The 16,145-nt window shown below is 41.7% G+C and overlaps 1 protein-coding gene across 1 annotated transcript in view; it reads right to left on the minus strand.

The window, feature by feature from the left end:
* The window catches only part of farp1 (FERM, RhoGEF (ARHGEF) and pleckstrin domain protein 1 (chondrocyte-derived)), a 317,365-nt gene that overhangs the window by 33,090 nt on the left and 268,130 nt on the right, over positions 1 to 16,145 (minus strand). Inside the window, exons 19-22 of the mRNA XM_060825861.1 lie at positions 13,948 to 14,078; positions 10,983 to 11,051; positions 9,164 to 9,253; positions 4,189 to 4,271 (exon numbers count right to left, since the gene is read on the minus strand). Coding sequence (XP_060681844.1) covers positions 4,189 to 4,271; positions 9,164 to 9,253; positions 10,983 to 11,051; positions 13,948 to 14,078 — 373 coding nt within the window. The remainder of the gene's footprint in view (positions 1 to 4,188; positions 4,272 to 9,163; positions 9,254 to 10,982; positions 11,052 to 13,947; positions 14,079 to 16,145) is intronic.

Below are 16,145 nucleotides of genomic sequence, written 5' to 3' on the forward strand. Positions count from 1 at the left end.
TTGACGTCCTGTCTCCCCAATGTAGAGGAGATCACATCGAGAGCAACGGACACAGTCGATAAGGTGGATGGATGTGCAGGAAAATCTCTGCCAGATGTGAAAAGACCCTTTGAGACCTTGGATGAAGGTGAGGGGTGAGATGTGGGCACAGGCTTTACACCTCTTGCAGTGGCAAGAGAAGGTGCCAGGTGTGGCATGGACCTAATGAGGGAGTCATGGAAGGATTGGTCTCTGCAAAATGCAGACAGGGGTGGGGAGCGAAATATATCTAACCTGCACACCCTTGGGCTGTGGGAGGAAACCCACACAGATATGGGGATAATGTGCAAATTCCACACAGAAGGTCACCGAGATTAGAATCGAACCCGGGTCCCTGGTACTGTGAGGCAGTACTGCTAACCACTGAGCTACTATCCCACTCAGCAGGATGGCTTCCCCTTTGGACAAAAAAGGGTTGTTTAGGTTCACCTGTGTAAATGGCCACCTACAAAAATTTAAAGGAATTTCTTTAGTACCTGTAGGACTGTAACTCTGCAGAAGTTACTACTTTGAGGAAAAGAGGTGAGGAAACAAGTGAGCCGCATGGTGACTCAGTGGTTAGCATTGCTACCTCCCAGTGTCAGGGTCCCAGGTTCAATTCTACCTTTGGGTGACTGTTTGTGTGGAGTTTGTACATTCTCCCTGTGTCTGCATGGGTTTCCTGCGGGCGTACCGGTTTCCTCCCAAGATGCGCAGGTAAGATTGCCTGGCCATGCTAAATAGCCCAAAACGTCCAAGGATATGCAGGCTACATAGATTAGCCATGAGAAATACAGGGTTAGAGCTGGGGGGGGGAACGGTGATTCTGGGTGGGATGCTCTTAGGAGAGTCTGTGTGGCTCCAAATGGCCAGTTTCCACACTTAAGGAAACTTAGAGATATAGGTGGGATGTTTAGCTTGGCAAGCAATTTTACAGCTTTGTGAGATCCAAGTCGAGACTGTTAATTGCATCAATTGAGGTTAAGGACATACTGGTGAATGGCCATTGGCCATATATCACTGTGGACTTGTAGTGCATAGTAGTGTCCCTAACCTCAGGCCAGAAGATTCATGTTCAAGTCCCACTTTACCCAAAGGCGTGTGATGACATATCTGAACAGGTTGATTAAAAACAGTTGTAATGAGACACTCACTGAAAAAAAAAGAGTTTAAGTGGAATCCTGAAATAAATACCTGTGAAGTTATACTTCATGGGGCTCGTAAATGTGATGTGTATCATGGTCTTGAATACACTGCCACTATCACACCCAAGTTTTTAATTAATTAATTTTTAAATAGACTTCCTACATAATTCTGGCAAGCTGCTACATAAATTTAATAGAATGATCACAAGGGTTCAAAGGTTAAATTAACAAGGGGGTGATTCCTCGAATTAAAGCAGTGTCCCACATAATTGAGAAGGTAAAGGGGCTATTTGATTGAAGTTTTCAGAAAATTGAGTGGATTTAACACAGTAAACAGAGAAAATACTACTTCCATTAATTGGGGAGTCGAGGTCCAGGAGAGTGTAGACTAAAAATTTGAGGCAAATCTTTCTAATTGAAATTAGAAAACACTTCTATTGACAGAATTGTGTTAGAAGTTTGGAACTTGGTTCTGCAAAAGGCAATTAATTGCAGATCCATTGTTAACTCTAAATGGAGTCCGATAGAATTGTGTTACCTGAAGTTATTAGGGAATATGGAGCAAAAGTTGGTACATAATGGTACACTGCAGATCAGCTAACATCTCTCTGAATGGTCCGTAGGGAGACTCATGGAGCTAAACAGACTTCTTCTGCTTCCAATGTGCTATGATTCTGTTTCTCTGCACAAAACAATCTTGATTATCCGAACGAGACAGGTGGCAAGTATTTTGTATGGATAATGGGTTGTTTGGATAATGGATATCATTTTTACAGAACCTTGAGATCTTGCTTGGATAATCTGAAATTCGGATAGAACATAGAACATAGAAAAATACAGCGCAGTACAGGCCGTTCGGCCCTTGATGTTGCGCCGACCAAAGCCTACCTAACCTACACTAGCCCAATAACCTCCATATGCTTATCCAATGCCCGCTTAAATGACCATAAAGAGGGAAAGTCCACCACTGCTACTGGCAGGGCATTCCATGAACTCACAACCCGCTGAGTAAAGAATCTACCCCTAACATCTGTCCTATACCTACCACCCCTTAATTTAAAGCTGTGTCCCCTAGTAACAGCTGACTCCATTAGCGGAAAAAGGTTCTCACTGTCAACCCTATCTAAACCCCTAATCATCTTATACACCTCTATCAAATCTCCCCTAAACCTTCTTTTCTCCAATGAGAACAGCCCCAAGTGCCTCAGCCTTTCCTCATACGATCTTCCTACCATGCCAGGCAACATCCTGGTAAACCTCCTCTGCACTCGTTCCAATGCCTCCACGTCCTTCCTATAGTATGGCGACCAAAACTGCACACAATACTCCAGATGAGGCCGCACCAGAGTCTTATACAACTGCAACATGACCTCAGGACTCCGGAACTCAATTCCTCTACCAGTAAAGCCCAGTACACCATATGCCTTCTTCACAGCACTATTTATCTGGGTGGCAACTTTCAGAGATCTGTGTACATGGACACCAAGATCCCTCTGCTCATCCACACTACCAAGTAGCCTACCATTAGCCCAGTAATCCATCTTCTTGTTACTCCTACCAAAGTGAATGACTTCACACTTAGCTACATTGAACTCCATTTGCCACCTTTCTGCCCAGCTCTGCAACTTATCTATATCCTGCTGTAACCTGCCACATCCTTCTTCGCTGTCCACAATTCCACCGACTTTCGTGTCATCCGCAAACTTGCTCACCCAGCTTTCAAGCCCCTCCTCTAGGTCATTTATAAAAATGACAAACAGCAATGGTCCCAAAACAGATCCTTGTGGAACACCGCTAGTAACTGCACTCCAAGATGAACCTATACCATCAACTACTACCCTCTGTCTCCTTCCAGCCAGCCAATTCCTAATCCAAACCTCTAATGCACCCTCAATGCCATACCTCCGTAGTTTTTGCATTAGTCTACCATGGGGTACCTTATCGAACGCCTTGCTAAAATCCATATACACCACATCTACTGCTTTACCTTCGTCCACTTCCTTGGTCACCTTCTCAAAGAACTCAATAAGGTTTGTGAGGCACGACCTGCCCTTCACAAAACCATGCTGACTATCCTTGATCACATTATTCCTATCCAGATGTTCATAAATCCTATCCCTTACAATTCTCTCTAAGACTTTGCCCACAACAGAAGTGAGACTCACTGGCCTATAGTTACTCGGGCTATCCCTACTCCCCTTCTTGAACAAGGGGACTACATTCGCTATCCTCCAGTCTTCTGGCACTATTCCCATAGACAATGACGTATAGTTGATAATGACGGATAATTGATGTTTCGATAACTGAGGTTGTTCTGTAGTGTGATTTACTGTTTCATTTGAACCTGCCTCACACACACGCTGACTCCAACTGCCATTTGCACAGAATCACTGATAATTTTTTCAGATGAATAAAGAGGATTGGAATGGGGTCACCTTAAGGTGACAGCTCATCAGTTCCGGGAAGTTGAACTTACAGCTGCAACAACCAAGCAGCTTTCAATCTTTCTAGTCTGATCTTACATTCTCATTACATAATGAAAAACAAGTCTAAGAAATAACATTGCTCAGGTAACAATCAATCAGATTGGTCACCAGCCAAACAATACATGTATATGTACGGCCTCAACTAGAATTACATTAAATGAATGGCATATCTAAACCTAGCAGACGTTGATGAAAAACAAGTTTATCTGACTCTGGGACACTTATGCTATAAGGGGTTTAAAGCATAACAGCAAATGCTGTCTAATAACAGGGAACAACATACAGTTATGGGTGGCCAGTTAACTGCCTCATGCTGTACCCAATCTATATTTCTATGACTCTGCCAGGTTTGGGAATGTTTGGGTTAGATAGGCAAATCAATCTTTTTCCATCATATGAATTATCATTCGTTCAAATATTACAAAGTCTACTTGTCCAACAGTTTGTCAATGATTCAGTAACCATGTTCGCACACATGGTTCACCCACCACTTCATTTTAATAAGGCAAAAGTCTAAGGAAGTTGAATTTGAGTCATACCTCGCTGCTACGACGATGGACTGGCGTTGTCCATTGAGAGTGAAACAGTGAGGGAGTGACCACTCTTCCTCGCTTTCCTCAATCTAAAGAGGCAAAAAGGTTAAAAACGTTACAATCGAGTCATATCAAAACGCAAAGAAATCTATCAAGAATTAAAAAGTGTCGTCGGGAGAATAGGAAAGCAGAACAAAAAGGGATCTGAGCAGACAGAATCACTACAGTGCAGAAAGAGGCCATTCGGTTCATCGACTCTCCAAATAGCATCCCATCCAGACCCAGCTCCCCCACCATTTTCCATGGCTAATCCATCTAGCCTGCATATCCCTGGATACTCCGGGGCAATTTAGCTTGAATATCTTTAGGCTGTGGGAGGAGACCAGAGCACCCAGAGAAAACATACATTTAAATCCCATCAAGACAGCTGGTGGGAATTTAAACTCAGTAAATATGATCAGCAATTGAAAGCCATGGGGAGAACAAAACTCCAACCCAAGGCTGGAGTCTAACCTGGGCCCCTGGCGCTGAGAGGCAGCAGTGTTAATCACTGAGACACTGTGCCACCCTGAGGGCTGGGCAGCATGTTTGGATGAAGTAATTGCTTGCCTGCTTTTAGTTTCCAGCAAGATGCTACCTTAGGCAGTTATACTGAGGAATGCAGTATATGCTAACATTTCTTCCTAGTTTTGTGATGGGGCTTCCAAAAAGGAATGGGTCAGCCTAGAGGACTCAATCCATTTGAGGCGGAGAGCAGAAACAGCATACTCATTAATTAATCCAACAGGAAATTCACGAGATTCTTTTTATGGTGAGGATAGTGAGAATTTGGAACATGTAACCACATCTCAAGATTTGGACAATAAGTGCTGACCCAGCTCACCACACCCACATCCCATGAGTGAATAAAATAACTACTTGGAACTCATTGAGGTGAATATTATAGATGTATATTAAGGTGAAGCTAGATAAATACTTGAAGGAGAAAGGAATAGAAAGATAGGAACTGAAGAGGAGGGGTTGTGAGAAGGCTTGTGTGGAACATTAAAAGCAGCAGAGACCAGTTGGGCTGAATGATCTATTTCTGTGCCATACATTCCATGTACTGTGTAAAAATGTAAATGACTTTTGAATCAATAACCAAGAAAAATATCCAGAGATTCTCCTCTTTGCATCCTACCTCCTGTACACAGGAAGAATATAATTATCAGTGAAGTTGAAGTACACCTTGTTCCTTCTGCTAAGACATTAATTGTATGCTAGAAAAATATGGATTATGGGATTGAGAGAGCACAGTGCCTCAGGTCTAACCTAAACCAAGCTTTTGTATCAGTGTAACAGACAGGAATCCTCTGGGATCCTATTGTGCATCTCTGGCCCATAAATGATTCCAATTGAGCTGGTGTCCAGAGGGGAGGGTAGCACTTCAGGAATGCCAAAACAAAATGCTTTGAAAATTAAAAATCATCACATTGTGTACATTATCTGAGCTTCAACTATTTATGAGAGAGGGAGAGGAAACATGGGCTTAACTCTCAAGACAGAAACTTCGATTATTGAGAATCGTAGAATCCCTACAGTATGGGAGCAGGCCATGAGGCCCATCAAGCCCACACCAACCCTCCAAACAACATCCCACTCAGATGCCCCACCCTGTCCCTGTAACCCTGCATTCCCCATGGCTAATCCACTTAATCTGCACATCCATGGACAATTTAGCATGGCCAATCCACCTAACCTTAATTGTCTTTAAACTATGGGTCTAAATCAGAGCATCCAGAGAAACTCCACACAAATAGTCACCCAAAGCTGGAATTGAACCTGGGTCCCTGGTGCTATAAGGCAGCAGTGCTAACCACTGAGCCACCACACCATCCTTCCAGAAGTGCTACAGACTGCTTCTCTTATTGAATATATGCATATTCTGAAAGCAAGAATGTTCTCACTTGTCTTTCTAAAGTTTTTCTCCTGGTTAAGTGGATACTACTCTTCACCATAATTATCTTGAATTAATTAAGGAATGATGCAATTGTCTATTAGTAAGAAAAAAAATTAAATTGATAGCAAGAATTAATATTGAGTCAGAGAGCTCTGAATCTGAATGGGTAGAATTGAGGAACCACAAAGTTTAAAAGATCCTAAATGGTGTTTTGTACATGTCTCCTAGCACTAGTTGGGATGTGGGGAAGAAAATAAATCAAGAGACAGAAAAGGCATGTAAGAAAGAAACTATTACAATAATTGTGGGGACTTCAATGTACAGGTGGAATGGGATAATCAGGTTGGTAGCGAATCCATAGAAAAGTTACTTGTGGATTATCTACAAGATGATATATTTTTTGGAGCAGCTTGTGGTTGAGTCCATTGGTGATGTGTAATGAAGCAGATTTGAGGAGCTTAAGGTGAAGGAACCCTGAGGGGACAGAGACCAAAGTATGATAGAATTCATCCTGAGATTTGAGAGGGAGAAGATGTTATCTGATGTAACGGTATTACAATTGAGGAAAGGTAATTACATCGACATGAGAGATGAGCTGGCCAGAGTTGGTTGGAAGGGGAGCCTAACAGGGAAGATGGCTAAGCAACAATGACAGGGGTTTCTGGAAGTAATTTAAGAGGTACAGCAGACATTAGTCCCAAGGAAGAAGAAACATACTAAGGGAAGGATGAGGCAACTGGTGACTACTGAAGTTCTACAGGGGTCAATATTGATGCCAGGAATATTCACATTACACGTTAAATATCTGGTTGAAGCAACTGAGGGCGTTGTTTCTAAGTTTGCCGATGACAGCAAGATAAGTGGAAGGGCAAATTAATATTGATAAAGCTGGGAGGCTGCAGAAGGACTTGGACAGGTTTGAAGAGCGGGCGAAGGAGTGGCAGATAGAATACAAAGTGAGAAAGTGCAATGGTATGCACTTTTGTAGGAAGTATAGAGATATAGACTATTTTCTAAATGGGGAAAGGCTTCAGAAATCTGAGGCACAAAGATACCTGAGGCCTAGATCAGGATTCTCTTAAAATTAATATGCAGGTTCAATTGGCAGTTAGGGAGGCAAGTGCAACATAAGCATTTATTTCCAGAGGACCAGAATACAAAAGTAGAGATGTACTGTGAATGCTATATAAGGCTCTTGTCAGATTGCATTTAGAATATTGTGAGCAGTTTTGAGCCCCGTATCTAAGAAAGGATGAGCTGATGTTAGAGGGGGTCTAACGAGGTTTACAAGAATGATCTCAGGGATGAAGGCTTGTCTTATGAGGAGTGGGTGAGGACTCTGGGTCTGTACTTGATGGAGTTTAGAAGGATGAGGAGGGATCTCATTGAACCTTACACAATACGAGAGGTCTGGACAGAGTGGGCGTGGAGAAAATGTTTCCACTAGTAGGAGAGAGTAGGACCCAAGGGCACAGCCTCAGAGTGAAGGGAAGATCTTTTAGAACTGAAATGAGGAAGAATTTCTTCAGCCAGAAGGTGGTGAATCAGTAGAACTCATTGCCGCAGAGGGCTATGGAGGCCAAATCATTCAGTGTATTTAAGACAGAGATAGATAGGTTCTTGATTAGTAAGGGATCAAAAGTTACAGGAGAAGGCAGGACAATGGGGTTGGGAAACATATCAGCCATTTAGAATGGTGTAGCATGACTCGATGTGCCAAATGGCCTTATTCTATTCCTCTATCTTATGGACACCAAATGTTGTCCTAGTGACATCCTTATCTCATAAAAATAATATTTTTTTTAAAATGCAACTTTTATTTATATAGAACCTTTGACGCCATAAAGCATCCCAAGGCTTTTCACAGGAGAATTTGATCAAACATTTGACACAGAGTCACATAAGGAGATATTGGAATCAAAGACAGAGAATGCTGGAGAAACTCAGAAGTACTGGTAGCATTTGTGAAGGCGGATAGATTGATAAATAGAGATATACAGCATGAAAACAGACCCTTCGGTCAAACTCGACAATGCCGACAAGATATCCTACCCTAATCGAGTCCCATTTGCCAGCACTTGATATTCCTCTAAACCCTTCCTATTCATACACACACCACCCTCTGTGTGAATATTTGCCCCCAAGGTCCCTTTAAAATTTTTCCCCTCTCCCCCTACGCCTATGCCCTGTAGTTCTGGAATCCCTCACCCCAGGGAAAATGACTTTGTCTATTTATCCTATCCATGCCTGTCATGATTTTATAAATCTCAAAAAGGCCACCCCTCAGCCTCTAACGCTCCTGGGAAAACAGCCCCAGCCTATTCAGCCTCTCCCTGTAGCTCAAATCCTCCAACCCTGGCAACATCCTTGTAAATCTTTGAATCCTTTCAAGTTTCACAACATCTTTCCAATTAGAAGGAGAAATAGAAACAAAATTAACATTTCAATTCCAATGTGACTCTTCTTCAGAACACTGGTACCATAATGCATCTCTGGACTTGAAATGTTAACTCTATATTTCTTTCCACAGATCCTGAGTTTTTCCAGCGTTTTCTGCTTTTATTTCTGATTTCCGGACTTGCAGTATTCTATGTTAAGAGATATTAACTTGGCCAAAGGTGTAGGATTTAAAGAGCATCTTAATGGAGAGGTTTCCAGTGGGAATTCCTGAATGTAGGGCTCAGACAACTGAAGATACAGCCGCCAGTGGTCCAGAATGAAAATCAGGGCTTTGAAATTTCTTTGGTTCAGCTACTGTAGATGTCCCTGTATAAGTGGACACTTACAGACTCAAACAATCCCTCTAACATCAGAGACTACCTACTAACGCAAACATAGCATGCTATGGCTGTACAGGGTTGGGAAGGTATTGACTTACACAATGAGTAAATGCAAAACCCTGCTACTTGAGGCAGAGAAATCAGGTTGTCTTATTCATTGGATGAACTTATAAGCTACAATTACAGGAATTAAATATAAGGGTCACTTTGTAATGCAATGTCGTCAGACTATTCTTCAATTGATATAAAATGCAATACTTACAGTCATACCGTACAGTGGAATCTGTCCATGAACTTTGAACTGATTGGATGCAGTTAGTCCTCTACTTGTGTACAAGAGAATATCATTGAACTGTAGCATTGTGGGGAGAAGGAAAAAAGAACACTTTCTTAATGAACAGCAAGTATTTCATTTGAAAAGTCAATTCTCCGCAACACATTGATTTTAAACTTCATATCAAAAGCAGCTCATAGAGTGACAGTAGTGGCTCAGTGGATAGCGTATGAGGCTCTGAGTCACAAAGTTCAAGACATATATCAGGACTTGAGCTGAAACGTCAAGGCAGAACTGAGACAGTGCTGTCACTATGTAAGTGCAAGGTTGTTTTTTATTGTGTGAAGTTTAATATCAATATGCTCAGCAGGGTTTAATTTGTCTTGTCCAGTGCTTCGGTTTTTAAATGTGACATTAAGCCCCATCTGCCCTCTCAAATGGGCACAAAAGATCCCACAACATTACGGAAAACAAAACAATGTTGGAAATCACAGCAGGTCAGGACTCTGATGGCGAGTCATCTAGGCTCAAAACATTGGTTTGCTCTCTCTCCATGGATGCTGCCTGACCCACTGCAATCGCCAGCATTTTTTGTTTTCAGTAGATTCCAGCATCTGTAGTAATTTGCTTCTATCTTGTAACATTATTTTGCAGAGATGTTATCCCTGGTGTCCTGGGCAATATTCACACCGAGGAGAAAGTGAGGACTGCAGATGCTGGAGAGTCGGAGTTGATAAAGTGTGGAGCTAGAAAAAACACTCCAGATCAGGCAGCATCTGAGGAGCAGGAGAGTCAATGTTTCGGGCAGGACCCTTCTTCAGGATGGCGGTGGGGGGGAGCTGAGAGATAAATGGGAGGGGTGGGGCTAGGTGCAAAGTAGATGGGTGAAGGTAGGAGGTGATGGTGATAGGTTGGTAGAAAGTGTGGAGTGGATAGGTGGGAAAGAAGACGATGGATGGGACTCAGAGAGTTAGATCTGGGATAGTCATGCCTCAATCAGCAGAACTCAAAGCAGATTATTCGATTATTATTACATTTCCTGTTTGTGTGTACGTGCCTTTGTAAATTATCTGCTGTGGAAAAAGTGAGGTCTGCAGATGCCGGAGATCAGAGCTGAACATGTGTTGCTGGTTAAAGCGCAGCAGGTCAGGCAGCATCCAAGGAACAGGAAATTCGACGTTTCATCAGGATTCCTGATGAAGGGCTTATGCCCGAAACGTCGCATTTCCTGTTCCTTGGATGCTGCCTGACCTGCTGCGCTTTAACCAGTAACATATTTTCAGCAAATTATCTGCTGTGTTTGACTACACTTCAAAACATTCTAAATTGCTAGCAGTAAAACACTCTGAGATGTCTTGCGTCCTGTAACCTTCTGTATAACTGTAAGACTTTCTTTCATGATCTCAGGATGTCCGAGAGGACCTTATAGCCAGAAAATTAAACCTGAACTGTCATCAATGTGGTAATGTTGGAAACAAAACAGGCAATTTGAACAGAGGAAGCTCCCACAAACAGAAGTGTGGTAATGACCAGATAATTGAAATGATGTTGGATGAGGGCTAAATATTAGCTAGAAGTCTACTCCTGTATGAAACTGTAGATGTGAGATTTTCTACATCTGCTTGAGAAAGCTGATGGGGCCTTTGTTCAACATCTCATTCAAAAGATGCCACCTCTGACTTTTCCTCATTCGCGAGAACGGCGAAGAATCAAAGGATCTGCTAAAAAAACCGAATGTCTACAATTTCATTGCAATTTTAATGAGTCCAGCAGATAATGTAATCACAACTAATGCTGAAACACTTACCAAGAAGAACATTCGCTGCTGCAATCCCTTTGCAGATAATTTGCTGAGACATCCTTGTCTAATGAACTCCTTTATCAAACACAGAGAGAATAAATATCATCAAATAAATTATAGTAGACAAAAGCAAACAGAAAGGCATGAACAAATGTGGAATGAAAGAGTTGGCTCCTAATCTCATCTGTCCTTAGATCTCTCCTGGTTCTCACCTACGCACTCCCCCCTCAGAGACAGCAAACTGAAAACAGGTCAGTGCACACTGATTATACTCAGCTCTACCTCAACATGGTGGTATTCAATCGTCCTTTGTTCGGTTATGAGATCCTGGGAACAGATCTATACTCACTTCATTTGTTTAAATCAAGCCTGGGTGAGGAGTCTGAAAAATGTAAACAATAAGCCACAAAAATTCCAAGAAGCTAAACTGTACCCAAGTGATCATGCTTTGTGATTGGAAAGATATTTTAAAACTCTTATAAAAGTGACACATTGTGTCTTCTCTTCATTGTTCAGAGATATATCAAAAATATTAACAACCATCACCTCTCTCTACTCCTGCTCGGTTTTTGTTTTGTCACAGTTTGTTACAGCAACTTGCATATAAGTAGCACGTTTAACACACAGCATTTTTAATTCCTAAACATCTGCTCCATCTCTGTAACACCACTCATCCTTGTTTCGCTGTTGCTAAAATAGCTCCTTTGTTACCTCTTCTCTTGAATGTTTCAATACTTTCCTCAATGGCCTCCCAACAATATGCTTTGCAACTTTGAAATATTTCATAAAGTTAAAGATGTTGCTTGCCTTATTCATGACTCTCTTTTATTTCTGACCTCTTATTTTGGATTCAGTAACAAGTGGAAACACCTTTCTATCTCACTTTGTTAAAAACTTCCATGACATTAAGGAAGTTTAGCAAGTTATGTCCTCAGCCTCCTCCTATACAGAGTATGAAGCAGCCTTAGCCTGTTCAGTCTCTCCTGATTGTTGTATTCCCTGCTCTCTGGTGACATGCTGGTCATTTTCTTTTCCCTACTGAATGCTGAGGGGCTCACTCGTGAAACTAAAGACATTTCCATGAAATATGTAATCTACACTTAGCTAACTAATTACACCAAGGCGATGGCCTAATGGTACAGTTGCTAGACCATTAACCCAAACACTCAGGTTATGTTCTGGGGACCCAGTTCGAATCTTGCCATAGTAGAATTTCAATTCAAAAATCTGTACTTAAGAGTCAAGTGTTTGTTATTGTTAATTGTCTGAAAACCTCATCTGGTTCCCTAATGTCCTTCAGGGAAGGAAACTGCCACCCTTACCTGGTCTGACCTCCATGTGACTCCACCAACATGGTTGACTTGAATAGGAAAAAGTTTGGAGGGATAAGAGCCAAGTACAGGGTGGTGAGACTAGTTTAATTTGGGAACATAGTCAGTGTGGACTGGTTGGACCAAAGGATCTGTATCCACGCTGTATGACTTTTAACTGCTCTCTGGCCAATTAGGAATGGCTAATAAATGGCACCCACATTCCATGAATGAATAAACAAAAACTAACTTCTATACTTCTGTACGCCAATCCTAAAGTTTGTACAGTCAGTCACAGTTGACAGCATAGTCTGGATTTACACAGGGGACACCAGCCCAATTTATTGAAAATGATCAGGAAAGCCACAGTGAAAAAGCTGAAAATCTAAATGAAAATTCTTCACCTGTGACACAGAATGCTACAATTGAATGAATGGCATTTGCTTCTTCATTTTGCTATGCCTAGGTTTTATAGTGGGTCATGTTACCAAGCATCGTTTGGGAAAGACAACATGAATTTGCATGTCTATAGTGCCCAATGTCAGATTGAATATTGTGGCTGAATCTTCAGAAAACTGTGTCTCATTGCAGCAACATTCATCTCACTGAGAGAAACCAAACAGAGTCTGACACCTAACCACACCAAGGTCTGCATTACACACTCTATTGCTGTTGGAATCCACCAGATGGATTTCTGTCACATAGCTTCCCAGCCCTAATCTGTCCAGAGGGACATACAGCCTGACCAACCTTGCTCATCCCTCTGCTGCTGTTACTTTACTGATGGCAGGAGGTGGTCCTTGCCACGCAAGTAGCCTGGCAGGTTTAGTTGCATGGACTGCAGTCAGACAATGGGCATAGGAAGAATTGCTGTTGGGGATCCCCCTGGGTTCATCAGTCTCCTTGCCTCCTTTAACCCTCTGCCCTGGCCTCTTGAACCTGGCCCCCTAAATCCCTACCAACAATCCCCCTCCCTACCCCCAGTCCCCTTGTGACAACCCTCAACCAAACCCGTCTTTCCTTGTTTCCGAGTTTTCCCCTGAGGAATAGGAGGCCGCTCAGCCCATTAAATCTGTTCCATCATTCAATTCAATCCTGGCGGACCTGCATCCTAATTCCATCCACCCACCTTGGTTCCACATCTGCCTGAACCAACAGAATCTGTCCATTTCAATTATGATATTTCCGATTAGCTCCCAGCACCAGCACCTTTTTGATGGGAGAAAGTTCCAGCTCTCCATTCCCCTGGCTGTGAGGAAGTGCTCCCTGACGTCACACTGGTTATAATCTTCCCTCTTGGTTTTGGATCCCCTTCAGCAGAGGAAATAGTTTCTTTCTATCAATTCTTTTAGTATCTCATATTACATCTCGAAAACTGGTATGTGCATCATGTCCTCATAATTTAACTCATCGCCAGTTTGAGGTTTTTTTTCCCTCATGGGTAGCCCGGGGCTTTGATCTCATCCACTGATGCTCCGTGATTAAGTTTGACCTTAACAGACAAACATTTAGTCAAAGTCCTTGGAAAGTGCCAGGAGAGTGGTAGATCAGGGTGAATCAATGCCTTCACTCGAAGGAGAGAGAAATTTGATACGTGTTGCAATGATATTTTAAACAACACATTTTTTTTTAAAAAGGCAATCTAATAAATGAGAACATACCCTGCCAGGAATAACCAGATTGTCAATCCCAATCAAGTCCCGCTTCAGTTCAACAAGCTTCTGAAAGTTCTCCATTTTGATCATTGTACCATGGAGTTGAGCTACCATTTCTGCTACTTCTGCTAACGCAGCTAGAAGGGAAAGAAGAAGAAAGACTTGCATTTCTGTAGCACCTTACATTAACCTCAATATCAATCCAAACCTGCTTGACAGCCCGTGAAGTGCTACTGCAGTGTAGTCACCACTGTAAAGTATAAAATACAAAAGTTAAACGGCACACAGCAAGTTTCCATAAATAGCCACATGACAGTGACCTGACGATATGTTTTTGTAATGTTGGTTGAGGAATTTTTTTGCCTGGACACAAGGAAGAACTCCTAATCTTGACGATTACTGAAAAAAAAAGACATTCTGTTGAAGCTTTTTGTCTTCCACTCATCAGGATGGCAAATTTCAAAGGAAGCACCAATGGATGCTGCAAGAGGAAAAGCTGCAGAGTGATTGGCAAGTCAACTCTGATTGATTAAGGTGTTACCATGGTGAAAACACCAGGGAACTACTGTTTCTCCATGCTTCTGGTCAATTCAACAAAGATGCATTTGTTTTTCCTGCAGAGATCATGTTCCTGTGCATGAAAACACGCAACTTCTAGTAAACACAAGTGAGGCACAATGCAAGCCCAATTACAAATAGGTTCTTAGTACTATTTTTAAGACTGCTGCCCCCTCTCAAATATGGCTTTCTTGCAACATGTGAGTGCCAATGTGAAAGTGTCCACAGAATCTTTCTCAACAACGCTCAGGTCCTTTACCACTCAGTGATTATTTTCTTCAAGATAACAGACATTTGCTTCTTTCACATCAACCATGACCCAATAGGCCACTGCTTATATCTTTGACACAAAAAAAAACATTTTTCAGCATTCTGAGGTGTTAAAAGGCAGGCTTTTTGCTCTTTGCAGCATCAATCCTTCTAACCTGATCCAGAAGAAACAATCTAATTTTTAAAAAATGCATATGTCTATACTGTATTTCTTGACCATCAACAAGTGTGTTTGCCAGTTTTGTGTGACCTTGCAACAGGTCACATGAGTTGTTCCTCACACCCAGCACCAAGAGTGAACAGGAATAATACTTGAGAATTTATTCATTGTTGAGAGGTAATGATTGTTCTTACACTGTTAAGATTCCTGTCTCTTACCATACAAATACAATTACAGCCTTTAGCACTAAGGATTGTTGACTTAAAGTAGGAGAGAGGGGTACAGCAGTAGTGAGAGTAACAGAGCATAGGATCTTGGTAGCTGACAGCATGGCTGCCACAGGTGAACAATAATAACTGGGGATTCATAAAATGTCACAACTGGAGAGATGCAGAGCTGATGGAGATTACAGAGATAGGGAGGGGCAACACCATGAAATTAAGCTCAGCGAAGTAGGCTAGCAATGATTCAGTTACATCAAAAATCATTTTGTGTGCATCAATAAGAGTATTAAATGGCTCAGCACAGTGGTTAAAGTTATTTTCAGTGATTTTAAATCAATTGACTCACTGAAACTATTTTATTTTTGGCAATACAACCCATTTCAAGCGGTATTAATAAAACTGTTCCCACTCTCAAATGCATCAAGGAAAGTCCTTAATGGAAAGAATTATATTTTATCCTGCTGCCCAAATGGACTGGTCTTTGGAAGGTTTTATATTTGTAATATGCAGATTTATTTTAATGAATAATTTAGATTGAATCATACCTGTGCCATTTCCAGCATATTTTTTGTACAATTGGGAAATTCTGCCCCATGATTCTTAAACAGGTTCTTGGATATATTTGAACCGATTTGTTGAGAATGTGCTGTGAAGCTTGGTAATTATATCACAGTCACTGCTATTTAGACACTTCTAAACAAACTAATTGTTGACTTACAATTTTTCAGGCCTCAAAATTCTGCTGTTTTCCACAGAGCTTCCCTTGTGTATAGTAATAAACGGGCAGCATCATTAAATTCAACCTCTGCATCATATCTCCAGCTCCGCCATGTGATGTCAGTGGATTAAATTCACTTCCCTCTGCTTATTCTGAATAATGATGCTGCGCTCACTATAATTATTCTGTTCTTGTAAAATTAATCACCCACCTCTGGATAATCAGCGTTCGCTTCTAAATAATTCAAGCTGTCAGCATGATTGCTGATTTGAAG

Source organism: Hemiscyllium ocellatum, chromosome 6 (genome assembly GCF_020745735.1).
Source record: "Hemiscyllium ocellatum isolate sHemOce1 chromosome 6, sHemOce1.pat.X.cur, whole genome shotgun sequence".
In the NCBI taxonomy this organism is placed as follows: Eukaryota; Metazoa; Chordata; class Chondrichthyes; order Orectolobiformes; family Hemiscylliidae; genus Hemiscyllium; species Hemiscyllium ocellatum.